At 36.6% G+C, this 26,841-nt stretch overlaps 1 protein-coding gene across 9 annotated transcripts in view; it reads right to left on the bottom strand.

The window, feature by feature from the left end:
- The window catches only part of CNTLN (centlein), a 322,986-nt gene that overhangs the window by 282,698 nt on the left and 13,447 nt on the right, over positions 1-26,841 (bottom strand). For 7 of the 9 annotated variants that reach the window (XM_072728210.1, XM_026001444.2, XM_072728209.1 and 4 more), the window contains exon 2: positions 26,245-26,333. The exons of the other annotated variants lie outside the window; for them this stretch is intronic. In XM_072728210.1, coding sequence (XP_072584311.1) covers positions 26,245-26,333 — 89 coding nt within the window. The remainder of the gene's footprint in view (positions 1-26,244; positions 26,334-26,841) is intronic. 9 annotated transcript variants of the gene reach the window in all.

The raw sequence follows: 26,841 nt of genomic DNA on the forward strand, positions 1-26,841 counted from the left end.
CTGATTATTGCTTCAGTCTCCGTACTTACTCATGATAGGTTTTTCAGATTTTCTATTTCCTCATGATCTAGTCTTGGTAGGTTGTTTCCTGGACTTTATCCATTTCTTTTAGGTTATTCAATTTTTTTACATATAATTGTTCATAGTAGTCTCATGCCCTTTATTTCTGTGGCATCAGTTGTAATGTCTCTTCTTTCATTTCTGAATTTCTTCCTTTGAGCCTTGTCTCTTTTTCTCTTATTGTAGCTAAAGTTGTGTCAATTCTATTGATCTTTTCAAAAAAAAAAAAAAAGAAAGAAACTCCCAGTTTCATTAATTTTTTTCCCAATTTTTTTATTGCTTTTATAGTTTCTTTCATTTATTTATGCTCAATTTGTTCCCATCTGCTGATTTTGGACTGTTTGTTCTTTTTCATGTTCCTTAGGTGTAAAGTTAAGTTGTTGTTTCTTTTAATCTTTCTTCTTTTTTTAATGTAGGTCTTCATCACCATAAAATTCCCTCAGTATATCCTTTGCTGCATTCCATAAGGCTTGGTAATATTATGTTTTCATTTTCATTTGTCTCAAGATATTTTCTCTTTTGACTTCTGCTTAATCCATTGATTGCTTAAGAATGTGTTAATTTCCATTTATTTGTGAATTTTCCATCTATCCTTCTCCTATTGATTTCTTTTTTTTTTAAGATTTTATTTATTTATTCTTGAGAGACAGAGAGAGAGAGAGAGAGAGAGAGAGAGAGAGAGAGGCAGAGACACAGGCAGAGGAAGGAGCAGGCTCCATGCTGGGAGCCCAATGTGAGACTTAATCCCGGGACTCCAGGATCACGCCCTGAGCCAAAGCGCTAAACCACTGAGCCACCCGGGCTGCCCCTATTGATTTCTAAATTCATTCTATTCTCATTAGAAAAATATTGATGATTTTAAATTTCTTTATATTTGTTAAGACTTGTTATCTAAATTTGACTTATCCTGCTAATGTTCCATCTATATTTGAGAGCAACGTGTATTCAGCTGCTGTGGGGTGGAATGCTTGATACATCTCTGTTAGGTACATTTGGTCAATAGTGTTGTTAAAAGTCCTCTGTTTCTTTACTGCTGTCCTGTCTGGATACTCTATCTATTGTTGAAAGTGGGGTACTGTAGTGTCATCATATTAATGTATTGTTATCTATTTCTCTCTTTAAATTAGTCAATGTTTCCTTTACATATTTAGGTGGTCTGATGTTAAGGCCATAAATTATTATAACTATCATATCTTCCTGATGACAACTCTTTTGTCATTATAAAATGACTTTGTATCTTGTACCTTAAAATGTTTTGACTTAAAGTCTACTTTGTCTGCTATACATTTATTCATTCAGCTACTCTAGGTCTTTTCATAGGAGAGTTTGATGAATTTACATTTTATTTTGTGTGTCATAGGGAGAGTAGCCCTTGCTATTTGAACTTGCACTACTTTCTATCTATAAGACAGGAACCAAGCAGATTCCATTAACTCATATGCCTCATCAACTAAGCTTTCATTATCTATACTCAGGAAGTGAAGATTCATATAGTGAGAATTTATTTATTTACCTGATTGCATCAGGAGAGCTTTCTCCATCATCCAATGATGAAGATCATTCTCCCAGAGTCAGACATGTATAGCCTTGCCAGACTGGTCTATACCGTGCCAGAGTGAAGAAGAAATGAAATACCCATACACCAACCCTGGATCTTCTCTCTGTTTTCCCCAAGGTAGACGCCAGCACCTCTGTGGGTATGTGCTGAGTTTTGTAATATCCCACTTTCTGGTTCCATCAATGCGATTGTTTATATTACTAATCATACCTAAAAATTATTGTTCATAGCTGAACAATATAATATACTATGATTACATTTCCTTTCATAAATAAATCTTTGTTTCTAAAAAAAATGTGTCACTTTTATCAATGACATCAACATTTAAGTGGATTAATTTCACTGTGAAAAATACACACACACACATATACCATTTCATTGTATAATTTTTCACTTACTGCCAACTATTAAAAACAGAGCAAAAAAATTCTTACTTTCTAGTGCTCCTTTAAATATCTTTGGTATATTTTTTCTTTTAGGTTCTATCAGGCCTTCAGTACCTTTATGCTCCTTTCATATCTTCCACCATTAAACACCTGCCCATTAGGAGAAGTAACAACTTAGGCTGAACTTTCAGGCCTTTGAGTTGTGTACAGATCTCAAAGGAATATCAGTACAGAATCCTCCTCTAACCCCTGACTTAAAAGGTAAGATGCAATAACTGAGAAATGAAAAAAAAACAGGTCACTGAAAATGTTTTTTTTTAAAGTGGATTCTCTACAACAGGAAATCTCAAGAGATTTGGGCTCACATTCACCTCACAAATAATATTGCATCACATTGGAAATCCTATGAAGTTATGATTTAGTAGTTGGGTTAATTAATGAGATAGAGAGAAATGTTAATAAAGCTCTTCTCCTGGGTACCTGCATGGCTCAGTGGTTGAGTATCTGCCTTCGGCCCAGGTCAATATCCTGGGGTCCTGGGATCGAGCCTGCTTCTCCCTCTGCCTATGTCTCTGCCTCTCTCTCTCTGTCTCTCATGAAGAAATAAATAAAATCTTCTAAAAAATTATATAAATAAAAGCTCTTCTTTAAAAAAATTAAAATTATCACTTTATTATTTGCTCAGTTTTGTTTGTTTTGTTCTGTGTTTTGTTTTTTTACTAATCATTATTCTTTCCAGATTCCTCAGAAAGCTCTAAGATACCTTTCCATATTAGTGATCTCTACTTCTGGATCTATATGGTCAAAAGTACTTCAATCTGGAAATTCATGTCCCTTGAACCTGAAAATTTCTTGAATTACTTCTTTAACGTACATTTCTCTGTTCTCTACTCCTGAAATTCCTAATAATCACTGGCTGAGCACCAAGACTGACTCTCTAATGTTCTTTTCTTTCTGATCTTTTTACTACCTCTTTGTTCCCATTTCTAAAACGCTTACTCAGCTTTATCTAATACCTCCTTGAGTACATTCTTTATTCTGATAATTATATTTAATGTCCATGTACTCTTTCTCATTCTCTACCTCCTAGTTGTGCTTCATACATGCAAAATCTCTTGTCTGCCTTAAGATATTTACTATAAAAGTTTTTCTCTGTATTCTTCTGCATTGTCTCCTCTTTGATTTTTCTGTTACTTTTGGTATCTTGTCCTTCATGTAGGTAGTTTTCCCCAAATTTCTTATAATCCTTTGTTGTCCATCTATATTTGAGAGTGAGGCACTAACAAGATTGTGGGTAGCTTTCTTGAAATGGAGGAGCAGCTTGCCAAAAGATCTTCTCTACAGGTCTTAAATAGGACACTTGTCATTTTCTTATCTATTCTTTCTCTGGGTCAGCTCAACTTCTCTAGAGAACTCTTAAGTCTTCTCTCTGTGTAGGGTTATAATGCAAAGCTTCCACCAATCTTGGATCTGAATGATTCATTCTTCAGAAGAATGGGTCTTCATTTATTTCCCTAGTTTTCAGAATAACCTTAACCCCCATATGTCTGAGGTCCCAAAATCCAGAAGCTATTTCTTTCTATTTCTCAAGACAATAAAACTCTTGTCTCTCACCTTGAAGGAGGACCAGGGAGTTGTTGTGCTCCCTACATAAACTTTAATTCAATTTTCTTATATTTTAGCATCATCTCTCACTCACTCCAACCATTGGAGGTCATTTCTATTTCTCAAGACAATAAAACTCTTGTCTCTCACCTTGAAGGAGGACCAGGGAGTTGTTGTGCTCTCTATATAAACTTTAATTCAATTTTCTTATATTTTAGCATCATCTCTCACTCACTCCAACCATTGGAGGTCATTTTTGTCACTTGGTCCTAACATTTTCTAAATATTGTGAATTTCAACTTTCATCATTTTAGTCAGTCACCATTTATCAAATAAATCTACATTATTCATAAATCTACTAACATTCCTCTCCCATAGTCCTCTTTTCTCCTGTTGTCTTTATTCTTAAACATTTAAAAAAAATCCTTCACAGTTATTTTAGCGAGATTATGAGGAAGTAGAAATAAATACTTATGCTTATACTTAAGCATATTATATTTATGCGAGTTCCTACTGTCATAATCTCAAATTTTCTTTCCCTGAGCTAATGTTATGGTGTTCTCTCTTTGAATAATATATATGATTAGGGCAGCCCCGATGGCCCAGCGGTTTGGCGCCACCTTCAGCCTTGGGTATGATCCTGGAGACCGGGGATGAAGTCCCACGTCAGGCTCCCTGCATGGAGCCTGCTTCTCCCTCTGCCTGTGTCTCTGCCTCTCTCTCTGTCTGTCATGAATAAATAAATAAATAAAATATTTAAAATAATAATAATAGTAGTATATATGATTACAAGTTCAAATTAGTTATTTAAATAAAAGTCACTTAGAAACATTTTTAGGAGTTTAGGCTTTCAGTCCAATAGAGGTTAAAAACCTAAATAACAACATCATTTGCACAATACTGATGTCAAATCTAAGACTTGATTTTATGTTAACTAAAGCTAAGAAATGTTTTTTTGTGAAAAAAAAAAAAACAGAAAGACCCTTAAATAAATATTACCTCTTTAAAAATATTTACTGAGGGGTGCCCGGGTAGCTCAGCTGGTTAAGCATCCAACTCTTGATTTCCATTAGATCATGATCTCAAGGTCCTGAGATAGAGCCCTCCATTGAGCTCCATGCTAAGCATGTAGTCGGCTTGGGATTTTCTCTCTCCTTCTCCCTTTGCCCCTTCCCTGTGTGTTCACTCCCTCTCTTTCTCTCTCTCAAATAAATAAAATCTTATAAAAAAATTACTAAGTTATACAGTTATTGTGTGCAATAATCAAAACAAATTTCAGGACCTCTTAAAAGTATTTACTAACATTATCTTCTTAACATACAAATATACTTATTTATTCTTATGTTCAAGACATTACTTTCCATTGCCTTGTAATTTAATATCATTCACTCACTTACTTGCTCATTCATTCATTTATTCAGTGCCTTTCTGCATTAATACCAGGACTATGTTAAGCACATGGAAATCATACATTATATGATCCTTACCCTCACAATGTTCATTCAGAAAGCAAAGGACTGACACATATAAATAATAAAATACAAATACTATTAAAGTAGTATTCAGGAAACATAGACCTACATGAACAGAAAACATCTCGGTATATGATTTACTTAATGACATTTAATGAATCACAAGAACACAACATCAACTTAAATATGCTTTATTATGCTCTTATCTCTGGGATAATTTCTGAAAACAGAGGGAAAATGGTATAATTACCATGATATAAAATAAATGCATTAGTATCTCAATATGTACCCAAACTGGAAATGTATAGAAGAATCTAATCAACATCCTCTTATCTAATTTCAAATCAATAATCAGTGTGAGAAGCTATTCAACCCACTGAAGCCAAAAAGAAAAAAACTTTACCTCACATGATTAGAAACGTTTCTAGTAAACTCACTTAAGTAAACTGTTCTAATTCACATGATCTACAAGCCATCCTGCCCACCAAACCGCCTCTCTCCATTCACCCTTAGGTGCAATAACAAATAAAGTAAATTCAGTGATCAGGGAAACATCCAGGTAGGAATTAATTATAACACTCAAAAGAGACCTGAAGCTCCTAAGTATATAAAATCCACCCATAAATTCCTGCTCCATCACTAAAGCAAAAGCAGTGGGAATGCAAATATCCCATTTCATAATTTTCATTATTTCGAAACCTTTAAACTTAACAGTACTTTTGTGATGCATTTTCTCTACAAGTATGTGATTAATGATGGCTTCAAGAACTGTTGGTGACTCCTTCAAGACTACTATTCTTTTTCTCTTCATACTTCATCCTATTCACACAGCTTAGAGTATCTCTGGTGAAAGTAGTACATATCATAATGCAGAATGTTAATGCAGTGCTACTCAAAATGCATAACTGTGAATTGGTTATTACTGGTTTACTATGAAATAAGGCAAAACATGTAGTAATACTTTCTCAACAAAGAAAGCCTAAGTTTTAATTTCATTCTGGCACATGCTCTTTACTATTTAAGAACAAAGGTCTGAGAGACCGACCACACTTAGATCACTGCCCTAAAACACTAAAATAAAAGCAAAATAATAGAAAAAAACAGAAAGTATATAAAAAGGAATTAGAATAGTAGCAAATGCCATTAGTAAAGAGACAGATCAATAGGAAGACAGATAAATGTAGTGGAAGAAATAGATTAACAAGCTATAGCCCAATTCTGAATAAATAAGTAGCAGCAAAGAAATGCAGTAAGTCACTTCCTGGGATTCTCTGTCATTGCAAGTGAATGACAAACTGTAGTATCTTAAGACAGAGCTACAGAAAATGAAGGACTGTGTACATTGTTAGAGAAATCCATAAAATAATTTAGATAATTTTAGTAAGCAAAATTATGGCAGTTTCTATTGTTCTACTTCAACCTCAAAACAATGTTCTAGGGATCCCTGGGTGGCGCAGCGGTTTCGCACCTGCCTTTGGCCCAGGGCGCGATCCTGGAGACCCGGGATCGAATCCTACGTCGGGCTCCCGGTGCATGGAGCCTGCTTCTCCCTCTGCCTGTGTCTCTGCCTCTCTCTCTCTCTCTCTCTGTGACTACCATAAATAAATAAAAATTTAAAAAAAAATCTTTAAAAAAAAAACAATGTTCTAGACAAAATAATGTATTATATAAAGCTTAAAAAGTCAGGATGAAGTTTGCGTCTAAGACAAAGGTAATGGACTTTGGCTATAACACATTTTTAGTTACTCAAGAAAATTTGAGTAATTCAAGTTCCTATAGTTCCTAATGCAATGATATTCTATGAAACTCCATGTTATTGTTCTTAAACATTTATCATGCTAACTACTGAAGTTGCAATGTTACTTTATGCATTCAAAGATAAAATAAAGTGGCAGGATCTTATGGCACTAATAATATACTAAAGTAAGAATTTATATATATTAGTAAGGCAATTGAATTTGCAGGGCTAATAAACAAGGGATATATTCAAAATATGTTTTTGGCAGTAGTTGATAATAAAGTCATAAAATGACAAGTAAACTCAAAATATAATGTAATATTTTCTACAAATTCATAAGGAAAATACAATACATACAAATGTTTTCTATTTGTGTGATATAATTATATTGAGAAATCAAAATTTTATTTTCAATAACAAACTTCTACTTTGTTAGTGAAATTATGTGACATTTTTTACGTATTTTTTCAGAGATAAAGGAATGAATTATATTAATATGAATCTACTCATCATAGTACTCAACAAACTATTACAAATTGTCTCTACAAATGTTTTTCTGACTAGACAGTACTCTTTCTTTTTTTAAAGATTTTATTTATTTATTCATGAGAGACACAGAGAGAGAGAGGTAGAGACACAGGCAGAGGGAAAAGCAGACTCCGCAGGGAGCCCGACACAGGACTGGATCCCGGGAACCCAGGATCACACCCTGAGCCGAAGGTGGCGCTAAACCGCTGGGCCACCAGGGCTAACCGACAGTACTCTTTAATAGATAAGCACAGAGCCATCTTTCTCTAACTTTTGACACAGTGTCTGATGCTCAGCTGACATTCAACTGATATTTTTTGAATGAGTAAATTTGGTAGAAATATCTGCTTTAGTGATGGCTACACATTTCTGAATCTCATAGTCTGGTTTCCTTGCAAGTTCTGGCATCCTTTAGACAACCAAACCTAAACATAAGGTCCCTCTAAATACATATTAAATAGGTCCTAGAGGCACCTGGGTGGCTCAGTCAATAGAGCACTTGACTCTTGACCTTGAGGTTGTGAATTTGAGCCCCACGTTAAATAGAGATTATTTTAAAATAAATCTTTAAAAAAAATTTAAAAAGGTCCTGGAATTTTCATTAGTTATCTTTAACCTAAATTCTATAAATTATTTTCTTTGGTGTCTTATATATTGCTTTGTCTCAAAGTGAAGATATAAAACAATTGATGTTTGAAAAAGAATATGTTCAGAACTGAGATACCAAGAGCCTAGACAGAAGGATTGGAAACTAAGGACACAGAAGAATTACTGGATCCGAATAGAGAAAGCAAAAGAGAAAATGACTGAGGCATCTCGGTGGCTCTGTCAGTTAAACCTCTGACTCCTGATTTTGGTTCAGGTCATGATCTCAAGGGTGAGATGATCGAGCCTTTATCAGGTTCTGTGCTGGGCATGGAACCTGCTTGGGATTCTCTCTCTCCTGTTCCCTCTGCCACTGGCCCTCTCTCTCTCTCTCTCAAAAAAAAAAAAAAAAAAAAAGAGAAAGAGAGAAATACTTCTTAGACTTCACTCATGCATAGTAAGAAAAATGTGATGGGCAGGATGTGGGGAAAACAGGTACCTTCTTACATTGCTAGAAGAAATTGGCACAACTTGGTAATACCTATCACAATTACAACTGTATAAATGTTTTGACCTGGTATATTTTTATTTAACAAATTCCCCCCAAATTTAGAAGCTTACAACAACACTGAAATACGGACATCTGTCACGACTATGAGGAGGTCTACTGACCCATTCCCCCAGTTTCACTGGGGAAATGTTATCTTAAAACAATCACTGAAAACTTCTATAATGGTCCTACGGGCAAATGGAGAAATATCTTTTCTTTTCAATATAATCTACAAAAATTCAGTAAGAAAGGCAACTATTTATGGAAATAAAAGAGAAAAAACTGGGAAACTCACAATTTTGAGGAAATTAAAAACTCTCCTAAATAAACAATGAGTCAAAGAGGAAATCAAAAGAGAAACCAGAAAATAAGATCAGTGAAAATGAAAACACAAAATACCAAAACATGTGAGACGTACCTAAAACTTCGTGCTTAGAGGAAACTTTATGGCTCTAAATACCTATTTTAAAGAAAAAGAAAGGTCTGAAGTCAATAACCTAATGTTTCACCATTAGATAGTGAAAAAGTAAGAGCTAACTAAATCTAAAGCAAGCAAAAGGAGGAATAATAAAGATTAGACCAAATACTAATGAAACAGAGAACAGAAAAACAGTAGAGAAAATTAATGAAACCAAAAGCTGTTTTTTTTTTAAATGACTGACCAATAAAATGATGATGAGGCTTTACCTAAATTGGCCACAATTGAGAGAGACGTCACAGATTATTAGAATCAGAAACTTAAAAAGATATTACTATAAACCTAATAAAAATAAAAAGGATTATAAAGGAATGCTATAAAAAATTGTATACCAGCAAATTAGATAACTTAGAAAAAAATACACAAATTCCTAAAAAAGACACAAATTGCCAAAACTGTCTCAAGAAAACCTGAACCAACCTGTACCAATAAAAAAATTATCCACAAAGCCCATGACTGGAGGTGTTTATGGCTGAATTCTATCAAACATTTAAAGAACACTAATGCCAGTTCTTCAACAACTCTTCCAAAAAAATAGAAGAAAAGGAAACACATCTTAATCCATTTTACAAGGCCCATATTACCCTGCTACAAAAAACAAAGACATCACAAAAAAAAAACCTTACAGATTAATACTTCTTATGAGACACAGAACTCATCAACAAAATACTAACAAACCAAATCCAACAACATATCAAAAAAATTACACATCATGACCACCAAATGGAATTTATTCCAGGAGTAAAAAGTTAGCTAAATAACTGAAAACCAATTAATGTAATATATTGTATCAATAGAATGGAAAACAAAAATCACACAATCGTCTCAATATACACAGAAAATACATTTGACGAAATCCAACAACTTTTCATAATAAAAACAAACTATGCATAGAAGAGAACTTCCTAAACCTGTTAAAAAGACATCTTTAAAAACACCACAGATAATATTATACCGGATGGTCAAGGACTGGATGCTTTCTCCCTGTGATCAAGAAAATAATAAGGATTTAAAAAAAAAAAATAGTAAAACAAGGATGTTGGCTCTGACCTCTTCTGTTTAACAATGTACTGGAGTTCTAGCCAGGGCAAGTAGGCAAGAGAAAGAAATAAAAGGCATGGTTGAAAGGAGGAAGCAAAACTATCTCTATTTGTAGATAATGTGATCTTATAGAAAATTCTCAAGAATCCACTAAAAAAAAATTAGAATGAGTTCAGTACACTTGCAAGTTATGCGATCAATATGCAAAAATCAATTGTAATCTACACAGTTACACTAACCAATCTGAAAATAATGTTAAGAAAACAATTCCATCTAAATAGAATCATAAATAATAAAATACTTAGAAATAAACTTATCCAAAAGAGTGCAAAATAAAAACTCAGAAAACTATACAACATTGTTGAGAGAAATTTAAAAGACTAAACAACTGGAAAAACATCCCATGTTCAGGATATAGAAAATTTAGCATTGTTAAATTTAGTACTGACTCCCCAAAGTGGAGATCTGTACTGATCTACAGACTCCATACAATCCCTACCAGAATTCCAGCTCACTTCTTTGTAGAAATTTGATAAGCTGATACTAAAATTCATTTGAAATTACATGGGACCTGGAATAGCCAAGACATTCTTGAAAACAAAGAACAAAGTAGCAAGGACTCACTCCTAACTGATTTCAAACTTATTACAAAATAACAGTCATCAGGACAGTTTAACATTGGAACAAGAATGGACATAAAGATCAATGGAATGGCACTGAGAACTCAGAAACTCATACATCTATAATTGACCTATTTTTAACAATGCAAAGACCATCCAATGGAGGAAAAGTAGTCTTTTCAACAGATGCTGGGACAACTGGCTATCCATAGGCAAAAGAATGAAGTTGGATCCTTAATTCACACCATTTACAAAACTTAACTCAAAATGGAGAGACATAAATGCGCTATTATGGTTCATCTGTGAGGTACAGAAAGGAACAGCTGGAGACAAGGGTGAGAGGAAGACTCCTCACTGTATATTCTTTAATACTTTTAAAATGTTGAACCATATAATCATATGGCCATATTATCTAAAATTGTTTTAATTATATATTAAAAGTCATAAAAAGTTAAAGAATTCCAGTTAGTAGAGAAGAAATAAAAGAGCTATAAAATTACAATTTTTAACCCCTAATGAAATAATAAATTCAGGTAATCAATATATATTAAAATTAGGTGAAATGTTGATGTAGAAGTGAACACTTGCAGAGCACCAATACATTATCATTACATTTACTTTCTATATTATCTGTTGACCCTAAGGTAAAAATACAACTTTATAATGGAGGAATCAGACTGGTGTTACATTAATGCACTGACTAATATCATCATTACTGAAAGTAGCACAATCAGACAACTTGTGCTTTCATTTGAGATATCCTATGAAGTACATGGAATCTATGAAATACTTATGTCAAAATAGTTGAACCTGAATATAATCAAGCTTTAGATTTACCTTTCAGTTTATAATAATTAAAGAGGAAAAGTTAAACTGATAACACAAGGAAGCAAGTGAGTGAATCCAGAATACAAGATCTTCTAAAGGACAACTAATAACCATGTTTGTTTAACAAGATGATGCCATAAATAGAAGAGTACAGGCTGTTTGAGACTAAAGAGACATAATCCACTGATCAAAGTTATTACAAAAAGATCTGGATAAGACAATAAGTGTCCTCTGATGTGATATAGTAAGAATTATATAATTATACCTAACAAGATTTTTGCCAAAACATGAGACCTGAATAAGCTTCTAGGTCTAATTACAAGTTTATGGTAACTATAGGATATAGACCATTAAAATCAGAAAAATCGAAAGTGTGAGAACATCTACAGCATAAATAACCATTTTATTTTATTTTTTTTAAGTTTCAAGGAAAGGGGCACTGGGTAACTCAGTTGCTTAAGCTTCTGACTCTTGAATTCAGCTTATAGGTCATTATCTCAGGATCATGGGATTAAGCCCCTCATTGCACTCCTCACTCTGTGCTCAATAGGGAGCCTGCTTAAGAGAGTCTCCCTCTCCCTTTGCCTCTCCCCCCTCAAATAAATAAGTCTTTGAAAAATAAATTAAGTTGCAATGAGAAAGAAGAGAAGGATAAGGAATTTATATATTCAGTGGGTAGACTATGTTTGGGTCCTCATACAACAATTTTTTTTTCTGAAGAGAAAGAGAGAGAGCACAAGCAGGGAGGGGATTTAGAGAGAGAAAGAATCTCAAGCAGGCTCCACACTCAGCACCCCCAGAACAAACCAACTTTTAAAAGAAGTATGAGACTAGGGGCATCTAGGTGGCTAAGCATCCAATTCTTGATTCTGACTCAGGTCATGATCTCAGGGTCATGAGACTGAGCCTCACATGGGTCTCCATACTGAGCATGGAGTCTGTTTGAGATTCTCTCTCCCTTTCACTCTCTGCCTCTCCACCCCTGCTTGTGCTTTCTCTTGCACATTCTCTCTCAAAAAAGAGAAAGAGAGAGAGAGATTAATAAGAATAAGTAGAAGAAGAAATACTAGTAGTAGTAGCATGAGACTATTGGAGAAATATGAAAACTGAGTGGCTGATTATATTTGGGAAGGATTATGAAACTTTAGCTATGATAAAGATTCTATGGTTATATTAAAAAAAGAGCCCTTATCTTTTAGACATATACAGCATCTTCATTCAAGGACTAAGAATTTGTGAATTTGCATATTCACTTATTCATTTATAAGCCTACAATCAATACCCACGGCAATTTTAGTCATTTGCAGGTATGCCCAACGCAGCAAAAAATGTAAGTCACCCAAATCACATATTGCCAACTGAGGTAAAACAAGGGGATGTTCTGTGTCCCTTCTCATACCATAACCAAGTGTTTTTATCATGGTCTATTTAGTGCCACATTTTTCAAAACTTGACACATTTTGTTGATGATTTCACTGTTAAAAATGATCACCTGGGGTGGGGCAAGCTGGCAGCGGAGTAGGGTCTTCAACTCACCTGGCCCAACCAACTTACCTAGATAACTTTCAAATCATACTGAAAACCGACTAATTCAACCCGAGATTTAAAGAGAGAACAGCTGGATCGCTGCTGAGAGATTTTGTGCTTCTAACAAGGTAGGAAGGCGGAAAAAATAAAATAAAAAGAACCAAGTGGGGGAGGGGCCGCGCAGGAGCAGGGCAGCGAGAGCCTCTGGGACAGAAGAGCCCAGCCCCAGAGAAGCGGGAACTTTAAAAAATCCATAAGGATTCTTCCCAGATGGAAAGGCGCTAGGCAGGGAAATTGGGCAGAACCGCAGGAGGGGCCGTGGGGCCTCTAGCCTCCTGGGGTCACTAAGAGAGGACGTGCGCCCAGGGAAGAGCAGCCCACACCCCGCGGGCCGAGCGCGGTAAAGGGCTGGAGTGCCCGGCGGGGCCTCGGGGAGCAGCCAGTCGGTCAGGCAGGGGCTGCCGGCGGAGGGGGCTGCGCCCTCCTGCCTTCGGGAGCCACGGCCCCAGGAGCGACCCCAGCAGCGCAGGCCCCGGAGCTCAGGGCGCCGGGGACACAGCCCAGGATCCTGCGCTCCTCCCGGGACAGGGAGGCAGGGAGGGCCCAGGACAGCGAGGATGCTCCTGCCACCACCGGGCGCCCCCGAGCTGTGCAGGTCAGCGCCCTCCGCCCCCAGAGCATCCATGCCAGCGCAGACTGGGAGACTGTGGCAGGTACTGCGGGAGCTGACTCCAAAGCTGGAGAGCTGGCCACTGCCAGTGTTGTTGTTCCTCCTGCTGTTACCGTGGGCCTGGGAGGGGGCGGGGCCGCCAGGGGACAGAGGCCTCACGGGGTCAACAGCTCACCTGAGCCATGCACACACCTAAGAATCAGCACAGCAGGCCCTTCCCCCAGAAGACCAGCTGGAAGAACAGGGGAAGAGCAAGTTCTTGACCAAGCAGCGCTGGAAAGCTCCAGGGAAAGTCAAGGGATTTATAGTATATAGAACCAGAGGGACCCCTCCTTCTTTTTTTTTCTTCCTTTTTCCAGGACAACTCATTTTAATATCAGAGTGTACATTTCCAATTTTTTTTCTCTTTTCCCACCTTAACTACAATATTTTACCACCTCTTCATTTTTAAGGTTCTTCCTTTTTTACTTTCATATACGCACAATTACAGATCCTAGATATATTTTCCACTTCTAGATTCCCTTCAACATACTCAACTTAATTTTGGGAGATATATATGTTTTTTGTTTTGTTTTCTGTTTTTTGTTTTCTTTGCCTCATTTGTTCTACAATGGTGGAAGTTAATACCTTATAAAACATGACCAGCTTGCACCCAGAACCAAGTGGCATACCATGCTGGTTCATTCTGTGAGACTCCTCATTCACATTCTGCCCCCTCTTTTATCTCATTTATGTTTTGGTGGTCAATGTTGGGACCCTCTACAAGTATTTCTGGTTTATATAAATTTGGAACTGAGCATCTTCTAACATACAGAACTTTAAATACTCAGAAACAAGAGAATCACCCTCTAGAACCCCTCAAGTAGACTACATTCTCCCTCCACTACAACTTCATCACTACCACCATCTCTCAGTGCCCCCTTCATTTTTCTTCTCCTTTTTCTTTCTTTTTTTTTTCTTTTTTTTTTTTTTTCCTTTCTTGCCTTTAGGATTCCTGGCCTTTGATTCTTTATTACTTTGTTTTAAAATTTGTTTTTCAACTTTAGTGTTCCTTTTGTTTTATTTCATTTGGATCTTTGTTTTCAATTTCTGGTCTCTGACTTCAGCAGAATCATCTACAGGGAAATATACTTAGGTCGTGGTTGATATTCTTGATGCAGCCCACTCACACAGTCACTCTGCACTGAGCACTAGAAAGAAGAACTCACCACAAAAGAATCAGAAACAGTACTCTCTGCCACAGAGTTACAGAATTTGGATTACAATTCGATGTCAGAAACCAATTTAGAAGCACAATTATAAAGCTACTCATGGCTCTGGAAAAAAACATAAAGGAATCAAGAGACTTCATGATGGCAGAATTTAGATCTAATCAGGCCGAAATTAAAAATCAACTAAATGGGATGCAAGCCTAACTGGAAGTTCCTAACAACAAGGGTTAATGAGGTAGAAGAAACAGTGAGTGACACAGAAGACAAGTTGATGGCAAGGAAGGAAGCTGAGGAAAAAAGAGAAAAAGAATTAAAAGACCATGAGGAAAGGTTAAGGGAAATACATGACAGCCTCAGAAGGAAAAAATCCACATATAATTGGGGTTCCAGAGAACGCTGAGAGGGACAGAGGGACAGAAAGGATATTTGAAGAAATCATAGCTAAGAACTTCCCTAATTTGGGGAGGGAAACAGGCATTCAGATCCAGGAGATAGAGAGGCCTCCCCCTAAAATCAATAAAAACCGTTCAACAACTTGACTTTTAATAGTGAAACTTGCAAATTCCAAAGATAAAGAGAAAATCCTTAAAGCAGCAAGAGACAAGAGATCCCTAACTTATATAGGGAGAAATATTAGATTAACAACAAACTCTCCACAGAGACCCGGCAGGCCAGAAAGGGCTGGCAGGATATATTCAGGGTTCTAAATGAGAAGAACATGCAGCCAAGAATACTTTATCCAGCAAGGCTCTCATTCAGAATAGGAAAGATAAAGAGCTTCCAAGATAGGCAGAAACTGAAAGAATATGTGACCACCAAACCAGCTGTGCAAGAAATTTTAAGGGGAACCCTGTAAAAGAAAGAGGAAGCCCAAAGAAATAATCCACAAACACAGGGACTGAATAGGTATTATGATGACACTAAATTCGTATCTTTCAATAGTAACTCTGAACGTGAATGGACTCAATGATCCCATCAAAAGATGCAGGGTTTCACATTGGACAAAAAAGCAAGACCCATCTATTTGCTGTCTACAAGAGACTCATTTTAGACCTAAGGACACCTACAGCCTGAAAACAACAGGTTGGAGAACCATTTACTATTCAAATGGTCCTCAAAAGCAAGCTGGGGTAGCAATCTTCATATCAGATAAGTTAAAGTTTATCCCAAAGACTGTAGTAAGAGATGAAGAGGGACACTATATCATACTTAAAGGGTCTATCCAACAAGAGGACCTAACGATCATGAATATTTATGCCCCGAATGCGGGAGCTGCCAAGTATATCAATTAATAAGCAAAGTAAAGACACACTTAGATAATAATACACTAATACTGGGAGACTTCAACAGGGTACTTTCTGCAAATGACAGATATTCTATTCTAAACACAACATCTCCAAAGAAACAAGAGCTTTAAATGATACACTGGACCAGAAGGATTTCACAGATATATACAGAACTTTGTATCCGAACACAACTGAATACACATTCTTCTCAAGTGCACATGGAACTTTCTCCAGAATAGACCACATACTGGGTCACAAATCAGGTGTCATCGGATACCAAAATATTGGGATTGTTGCCCTGCATATTTTCAGACCATAATGTTTTGAAACTAGAACTCAATCACAAGAAGAAATTTGGAAGAAACTCAAACACGTGGAGGTGAAAGAGCATCCTGCTAAAAGATGAAAGGGTGAACCAGGATATTGGAGAAGAATTAAAAAGATTCATGGAAACTAATGAAAATGAAGATACAACTGTTCAAATTCTTTGGGATACAGCAAAAGCAGTCCTGAGAGGGAAATACATCACAATACAAGCATCCCTCAAAAAATTAAAAAAATTCAAATACACAAGCTAACCTTGCACCTAAAGGAAGTGGAGAAAAAAAAAAACAGCAAATAAAATCTACACCCCAGCAGAAGAGAGTTAATAAAGATTCAAGCAGAACTCAATGAAATAGAGACCAGAAAAACTGTGGAACAGATCAACAAAACTAGGAGTTGGCTCTTTGAAAGAATTAATAAGATAGACAAACCATTAACCAGTCTTATTAAAAACAAAAGAGAAGAGACTCAAATTAATAAAATCAATGATGAAAAAAGGGATGTCACAACCAATACCAAGGAAATACAAACGATTTAAAAAGCATATTATGAGCAGTTATATGCCAATAAATTAGGCAATCTAGATGCAATGAATGCATTTCTGGAAAACCACAAACTACCAAACTGGAACAGGAAGAAATAGAAAACCTGAACAAGCCAATAACCAGGGAGCAGTCATCAAAAATCTCCCAAGACACAAAAAATCCAGGGCCAGATGGCTTCTCAAGGGTATTCTACCAAACGTTTAAAGAAGAAACAATACCTATTCTACTAGAGCTGTTCCAAAAGATAAAAAGAGACGGAATACTTCCAAACTCATTTTATGAGGCCAGCATCGCCTTAATTCCAAAACCAGACAAAGACCCCACCAAAAAGGAGAATTTTAGACCAATAGCCCTGATGAAACACAGATGCAAAAATTCTCAACAAGATACTAGACAATACAGTGCATTAAGAAGATAATTCACCATAACTAAGTGGGATTTATCCCCGGGATGCAAGGCTGGTTCAACACGTGTAAAACAATCAACCTGATAGATAATATCAACAAGAAACAAAACAAGAACCATGTGATCCTCTCAATAGGCGCAAAGAAAGCATTTGACAAAATACAGCATCCATCCCTGCTCAAAACTCTTCAGAGTGTAGGGATAAAGGGAACATTCCTCGGCATCTTAAATGCCATCTACAAAAAGCCCACAGCAAATATCATTCTCAAAAGGGAAACCCTGAAAGCCTTTCCCCTAAGACCAGGAACACGACAGGGATGTCCACTCTCACCACTGTTATTCAACATAGTACTAGAAGTCCTAGCCTCAGCTATCAGGGAACAAAAAGAAATAAAAGGCATTCAGATTGGCAAAGAAGTCAAACTCTCCCTCTTCACAGATAACATGATACTGTACACAGAAAGACAAAAGACTCCACCCCAAGATTGCTAGAGCTCATACAGCAACTCGGCAGTGTGGCAGGATACAAAATCAATGCCCAGAAATCAGTGGCATTTCTATACACTAACAATGAGTCTGAAGAAAGAGAAATTAAGGAGTCGATCCCATTTACAACTGCACCCAAAAGCATAAGATACCTAAGAATAAACCTAACCAAAGACGTAAAGAATCTATACCCTGAAAACTACAGAACACTTCTGAAAGAAATTGAGGAAGACACAAAGAGGTGGAAAAATATTCCATGCTCATGGATTGGAAGAATTAATATTGTGAAAATGTCAATGCTACCCAGGGCAATTTACACGTTCAATGCAATCCCTATCTAAATAACATGGACTTTTTTTTTAAGATTTTATTTATTTATTCATGAGAGACACAGAGAGAGAAAGGCAGAGAAACAGGCAGAGGGAGAAGCAGGCTCCATGCAGGGAGCCCGACGTGGGACTAGATCCGGGTCTCCAGGATCACACCCTAGGCTGCAGGCGGCGCTAAACTGCTGCACCATCAGGGCTGCCCACCATGGACTCTATTAAGAGAGTTGAAACAAGTAATCTCAAGATTTGTGTGTAATCAGAAAAGACCCCGAATAGCCAGGGGAATATTGAAAGAGAAAACCAGAGCTGGGGGCATCACAATGCCGGATTTCAAGTTGTACTACAAAGCTGTGATCATCAAGACAGTGTGGTACTGGCACAAAACCAGACACAAAGATTAATGGAACAGAATAGAGAACCCAGAAATGGGCCCTCAACTCTACGGTCAACTAATATTAGACAAAGCAGGAAAGACTATCCACTGGAAAAATGACAGTCTCTTCAATAAATGGTGCTGGGAAAATGGGACAGTCATGTGCAGAAGAATGAAACTAGACCATTCTCTTACACCAGACACAAAGATAAACTCAAAATGGATGAAAGATCTAACTGTGAGACAAGAATCCATCAAAATCCTAGAGGAGAACACAGGCAACACCCTTTTTGAACTTGGCCACAGCAACTTTCTTGCAAGATACATCTATGAAGGCAAGGGAAACCAAAGCAAAAATGAACTATTGGGACTTCAACAAGATAAAAAGCTTCTGCACAGCAAAAGAAACAGTCAACAGGGTATCCCTGGGTTGTCTCAGTGGTTTAGCACCTGCCTTCGGCCCAGGGTGTGATCCTGGGGTCCCGGGATCGATTCCCCCATCAGGCTCCCTGCATGGAGCCTGCTTCTCCCTCCGCCTGTGTCTCTGCCTCTCTCTCTCTCTCGCTCTGTGTGTGTGTGTGTGTGTGTGTGTGTGTGTTTCATGAATAAATAAATAAAATCTTTTAAAAAAAGAAAGAAACAGTCAACAAAACTCAAAGACAACCTACAGAATGGCAGAAGACATTTGCAAATGACGTATCAGATAAAGGACTAGTATCCAAGATCTATAAAGAACTTATTAAACTCAACAGCAAAGAAACAAACAATCCAGTCATAAAATGGGCAAAAGACATGAACAGAAATTTCACTAAAGAGGACATACACATGGCCCACAAGCACATGAGAAAATGCCCTGCCTCACTTGCCATCAGGGAAATACAAATCAAAACCACAATGAGATACCACCTCACACCAGTGAAAATGGGGAAAATTAACAAGACAGGAAACCACAAATGTTGGAGAGGATGTGAAGTAGGGTAACCCTCTAGCACTGTTGGTGGGAATGTAAACTGGTACAGCCACTCTGGAAAACTGTGTGGAGGTTTCTCAAAGAGTAAAAATAGATCTGCCTTTTGACCCAGCAATTGCACTGCTGGGCATTTACCCCAAGGATACAGATGCAGTGAAACCTGCACCCCAATGTTTATAGCAGAAATGTCCACAAGAGCCAAACTGTGAAAGGAGCCTCAGTGTCCATCAAAATATGAATGGATAAAGAAGATGTGGTCTATATATACAATGGAATATTACTCAGCCATCAGAGGAGACGAATACCTACCATTTACTTCAACATGGATAGAACTGGAGGGTATTATGCTAAGTGAAGTAAGTCAGTCGGAGAACAACAAACATTATATGGTTTCATTCATTCGGGGAATATAAAAAATAGTGAAAGAGATTAAGGTGGAAGGAGAGAAAAGGAGTGGGAAATATCAGAGAGGGTGACAGAACATGAGAACATGAGACATAGAACATTCCCTAACTCTGGGAAATGAACTAAGGGTGGTGGAAGGGGAGGTGATGGGGGAATGGGGTGACTGGGTGTCGGGCACTGAGGGGGGCACTTGATGAGATGAGCACTGGGTGTTATACTGTATGTTGGCAAATCAAACTCCAATAAAAAAATATTTAAAAAAAAACAATTTAAAAAAATGATCACCAGGCATACTGCTAAAGTGCTACCTAGTGTTCCTAAGTTCAAGAAAACTGTGATGTGCCTTTTGAAGTAAAGAGTATATTAGACTACCTTTGTTCAGGCATGAGTTATAGACTATCATGAGTTCAACAGTAATGAATACTGGGTGTTATGCTAAATGTTGGCAAATTGAACTCCGATAAAAAAATTAAAAATACCAAAAAAAATAATAATCCAGTAGCGGTAAAGGGAACAGAGAAGAAGGAAGTAGAAGTTTACTGATAAAATAAGGTTGGTCATGTGTTGATAACTGTTTAAGCTGGGTGATGAGTAAACATGGGATTTCATTAATATTTTATCTCTGCCTTTGCCTCTAATTGAAATATTCCATAATAAAAGGTAAAACACATGCATACAAATATATGTACAAGCATACCTCGTTTTACTGTGCTTTGGTGCATTACGCTTTGCAGATATCAAGTTTTTCACAAATGGAAGGTTTGTAACAATCCTGTGTCAAGTAAATCTATTGGTACCATCTTTTCCAACAGTATTTTCTTACTTCTTGTCTCTATGTCACACTTTGGTAATTTTTGCAACATTTCAAAGTCTTATAACTGTTTTGGGTCACCACGGACCACATGCATATAAGACGGCAAACTCAATTGATAAATAAGTGTGCTCTGACTGTTCCCTCAACTAGCCATTCCCCCATATCCCCATCTCTTTCTCTCTCCTCAGGCCTCCCTATTCCCTGAGACACAACAATATTGAAATTAGGCCAATTAATAAACCAACAGAGGTCTCTAGTTTCCAAGTGAAATGAAGAGTTGCACATCTATATTTAAATCAAAAGCCAGAAATAATTAAGCTTAGTAAAAAAAAAAAAAAAAGGCATGTCAAAAGCCAAGATAGGCCAAAAGCTATGCCTCTTGCACCAAATCGTTAGCCATGTGTGAATGCAAAGGAGAAATTCTTGAAGGAATTAAAGTTTCTACTCTAGTGAACACAAGAATGATAAGAAAGCTAAACAGCCTTACTGCTGATATGGAGAAAGTTTTAGTGGCCTGGATAGAAGATCAAACTAGCTACAACATTCCCTTAAGCCAAAGCCTAATCCAGAGCAAGGCCTAACTCTCTTCAATTCTGTGAAGCTGAAGAAGTAAAGAAGCTACAGAAGAAAAATCTGAAGCCAGCAGAGGTTGGTTCATGAAGTTGAAGGAAAGAAATCATCATCATGACCTAAAAGTGCAAGGTGAAGCAGCAAGTGCTAACATACAAGCTGTAGCAAGTTATCCAGAAGATCGAGCTTAAAGAATTAACAAAGGTGGCTACATTAAATGGCAGATCTTCAATACAGATGAAACAGCCTTGTATTGGAAGAGGACACAATCTAGGATGTCCATAGCTAGAGAGAAGTCAATGCCTGGCTTCAAAACTTCAAAGGACAGGCTGACTCTATTGTTAGGGGCTAATAACGCATCTGGTGACTTTAAGTTGAAGCCAATCCTCATTTACCATTTTGAAAACTGTAGGGTCATTAAGAATTACACTAAATCTACTTTGCCTGTGCTCTATAAATAGAACACCAAAGTCCGGATAACAGTACATCTATTTATAACATGGTTTCCTGAATATTTTAAGACCACTGTTAAGAACTATTGCTTAGGAAAAAAAAAAAAAAAAGATTCCTTTCAAAATGTTACCGCTCACTGACAATCTACCTGGTCACCCAAGACCTATAATGGAAAATGCTTTCATGGCTGCTAACACAACAACCATTCTGAAGCCCATGGATCAAGAAGTCATTTCAACTCTCATGTCTTGTAACTTAAGAAATTGATTTCGTAAAGCTATAGCTGCCATAGATCATGATTTTTCTGATGGATCTAGGCAAAGTCAATTGAAAAGCTTCTGGAAAAGATTCGCCATTCTGGATGCCATTAAGAACAGTCATGATCCATGGAAAGAGGACAGAATATCAACAATATCAAGAGTTTGGAGGAAGTCGATTCCAACCTCTCATGGAGGACTTTGAGGGATTCAAGACTTTGGTGGAAGACGTAATTGCAGGTGTGGTGGAAATAGCAAGAGAACTAGAATTAAAAGCCAAGTCTGAAGATGTGATTGAACTGCTTCAATCCCATAATAACTTTAACAGATTATGAGCTGCTTCTTATGGATAAACAAAGAAGTGGTTTCTTGAGTGATTTCCTGGTGAAGATACCATAAGATTGTTGAAATGACAACAAAAGGATTTAGAATCTTTCAGAAACTTAGTTGATAAAGGAGCAGCAAGGTTTGAAAGGACGCCAATTTTGAAAGAAATTCTACTGTGGGTATATTTTTTTGGCGGTGGGGGGGACCAACTTAGTACTTTTGAATGAAGGTATGTACATTGTTTTTTAGACATAATGCTACCACATACTAATAGGCTACAGTATAGTGTAAGCATGTTTATAAGCACTGGACAACCAAAAATTTCATTTGACTTGTTTTATTGCAATATTTGTTTAATTGCAGTGGTCTGGAACCAAACCCACAACGTCTCCAATGTATGCCTGTATACAGAGAAATCCAACCAAAAAACTTACCAGGAAATTACAATATACTGCCAAAAAGTGAAAAAAAGAGAAGAATTACAGGTAAGAATTTTTCCAAAAGGGTACTTGGAGCAGTGTAATTCTTTAATTGAGCAGGATTAACCTATTCATTTCAGTATGTTTAGCCATCCCAGACCACAGCCACTATGACAACAGCACCACTACTTGAAACTAATAATGCAAACAAAGCTTTATCTACACAAGGCCATTCATCACAGCATCATCATACAATTTTAAATAAAATAATCTTAATGTACAAAAGCAAAATACTGATTAAATATAAACATGATGTATCAAAATAATAGAATACATTATAATCACTAAAAATGATACTATACTTCCTCAAGATGATTTACTTGATGAAGATGATACTGAAATTCATAAATCACACTGCCTTGAATAAATCTCTATCAGCATGGGAAATGGGAAAGGGGCCAAAATGGACCATAAATTTGAGAAACATCTGAAAGACAGAAGGATGTGCTCACAAACCCAGAGGAGACAAATCATAATTCAAAACCCAAATGATACCTACAGTTGAAGAGGAAGCTGCTTTTTCTCAAAAAGCCTGGAGAAAGGCTCTAAGTAACCAATTAGTAAATACAGAGACCAGAAGGCAACAGAAATCAAGACTATTAAAGGAACCATTTACCAAAAGACTGAGTTTCTCACTCATCTCAGCATTTGCCTACAGCAAGGCTGAAGACAACTTTCCTCAATCAAAAGAAAATCTTCAATCTTCAGTTTGAAAAGGCTCACCAAAGGTTGAGAAGGTTGGATTTAAAAAAAAAAAAACAAATTAACAGATGATACTGAAATTTTACAATATTACATATAGAGAGAAAATCCAAAAGCTTAATTTAAGCAAGCTACCTAGAAAGAAGAAAGGATCACTTGCACTGGGATCACATATGTACTTGGCAGTTCCTCTGTATGCTAAAAGAAGACACTACACCTATACCTTCAAAAATCTGAAAGAAATTATGTGAACATAAAATTTCAGGTTCAGCTAAACTATCAGTCAAGCACAAGGACAAACGAAAGACCTTGTCAGGCATGTAAGGAGTCACAAAGTGGAACATTTGTGCATCCTTTCTGAGAAATAATTTTGAAAATTTAACCCCCAAAAAAGAGAAAGAAAGATGTGGGATCCCAGGAATTGTGAACTAGTCCAAGCATACAATGAAAAGAAATTCTAGGATGATACCTATGAATAGGTTTGGAAAGCAATTGGTCCAAATTCATACCAGAAGCCAATGAGCTCAAGGAAGAACATCTTCAACCATTATACAAACAGACATTTTTATTATAAGAAAAAGCAGAAAAGTTAGAAATTCCAAGGAAAAATAATGTCCAGGAAGACCAAGGTGTAGATATTAAATAGACTTAAACATAGCATTATTTGGGTAACTACTGGACAAACAGAAAGACAATGTATGTGACTTTGATATTGAGACTATTCTTTTAGGAAAGACAAAGATAAAATGGTATGCTATTCTTCCTTTTAGAAGGTGAAAACATACTACATGGTTCTTTAGGAAATGATGCTCACATAACCATAAAAGTATAAATGCCACTTAAACAGGTCTCCAATTTCAAAGTCTTTCATAGTATGACCTATGGACAATATCAGAATTATCTGGAAAGCTTTTTTTTTTTAAAGATTTTATTTATTTATTCATGAGGCAGAGACACAGGCAGAGGGAGAAGCTCCCTGCGGGAGCCTGATATAGGACTCAATCCCAGGACCCGAGGGTCACAACCTGAGCCGAAGGCAGATGCTCAACCACTGTGCCACTCAGGCAGCCCCAGAAAGCTTATTTTTAAAACACCTCTGGACCTCATCCCTAGAGATGCAGTAGATAAGGGGAAAGTCCTGGGGATCTGCATTATAATAAGTTCATCAGGTATATCTTGTGCATATTAAAATTTTGAGAATCATAGCTGTAAAGTAATAATCTCCAAAATTTCCCATTACATATATTATCAGAAAAAAAGGTTTTTGAGTATCCACCCCCAAATATATGTGCAGTTATTTACAAGCTGTACTTTTATATGTATATCATGTATACTGTGTACTGAAAAATAGAAATCTCAAAGGATGAGACAATGACCCAATAACATTTTAATATTTGTTTCTGTCTTGACCTAGAAGAAAGTGAAAATTAAAGACAGTTTTAGTGAGTCTAAAAAAAATACCAAATTAGAAAATTGGAAAATATATACAAATAAAATGAGAGGAGGATAACAAAAGAATCACAAAAAGGACTACTGAAGTCCTGAAAATATATCTTCTAGAATGGTTATTCAGCTAAAAAACAGCGGGATTGAGAGTGATCACATTTCATCTCAAAGATGACTAAAGAAGTAACAAAGATATTTCAACAAAAGGCTTAATTTGGATTATCAAAAAGGAAAAACCGATTAAACTATACATATAAGCAACATGAAAAGAAAGTGATTATACGATTTTAAGAGTTCACAATAACCTAAACATATAGGTACGTACCACAGATTTCAAAAAGTTAATTCCAGACAACATTGGAATGATCCTAGGGCTAGACATATCAAAGGTAAATATAATTCAAGTTATCAAAAAATAATATTCAGTTTATATAATCATGATTCCAATAAAGAAAAAGGAAAAGGCATCCATAAGCTTAGCTTCTCACTTAGGCAATGTACTGAAATCCATTTAATAGGAAAGCAAGTGTTTTAATTGCTATGCTAAGCATCATGGGACTACTGTATATTAAATATTTCATAAGGAGTACCCAGCATCACTCCACTGTTTCTAATGACCAAGGAGAGGCCCAACAATCTATTGTTAAATGAATAGGCATCCCCAACAGGGTAATACAGAGTGCTAAGTGAAATTCCTCAGCCTATTCCAGAACACTTAACTCTATTCTGGCAAGCTCATCTCAGGATTTAAAGTACAAACTGCAGTTACCTCAGGGGCAACATGAGCCATGTCTAGGAAGGGTCATGTCTAGAAAGATGTCAAGAGAGGCAGAGTAAAAAAGCCAAGTAATAGGTACTTCTCCGATTTTTAAAGTTGAGCTATAATAGCACAACACACATATACACAGATACATACAGACACATAGACACACACACACATATACACACACACACACACACACACACACAAAAGTGCCTAAGTCACCGTTTTATCTCTTACTTTCCAAATACATCACAATATGAGCCGAAGATATGGCCTATTTGTATTTGGTGAACTGGCACCTCTTGAAGTAAGTCCAATAATCAGGACATCATGCTCCACATTTATTTGGAAATCAAATCTCTTTAGGGACTTAATGCCAACTTTTCATTTCAAGAATAAGCAAAACAAATTCAACAACCCAAATACTCAGAGAAAAATAACTTGGGAGCTCACCTTTCCACAACCAAACTGACTGCTTGTGTGACATCTGGGTTTGTCACCTGGAGACGTTTCCACAAAGACCATACAAATTCTTTATCAGCCTTAAAGAAACAAAAGACATTTTTAATGCATTGCTTTGTACCTAATCAGAGAAGACACTATATTAAATTTTAAAATGGAAAAAAATCACTTGATTCCCAGTTCTCTAACTATAAAATAGATTCTTGCAAAGTATAACAGGAAAGCTTTATTTTTAAAGTTCTTATACTGGTCCCTCACATTCACTTTTACTATTTCTACCACCCATACTTTAGGGTGTAAATGTTGGAATACTCAATACTCAATATCACAGTAAATTTGCTCTAAAAGAGAATTGTTGTCTATTTACTGCCCCATTTTTTCAGCTCCCGTTTTCAGCAAAATTCCTTGAACAGTCGCCTATAATCACAGTCTCCACTTCCTCACTCCATGTTCACTCTATTACTTCCTCCACTCAGATGTCCCTCCCCACCAAGATATTAAATTTCTTTTCCACGGTCCTCTATGTAGCCAAATCCCATAGACAATGGGCAATTTTAGTCCTTAATGCCCAGTTCAGTTGTTAGACAA

This window comes from Vulpes vulpes, chromosome 12, assembly GCF_048418805.1.
Source record: "Vulpes vulpes isolate BD-2025 chromosome 12, VulVul3, whole genome shotgun sequence".
NCBI lineage: Eukaryota > Metazoa > Chordata > Mammalia > Carnivora > Canidae > Vulpes > Vulpes vulpes.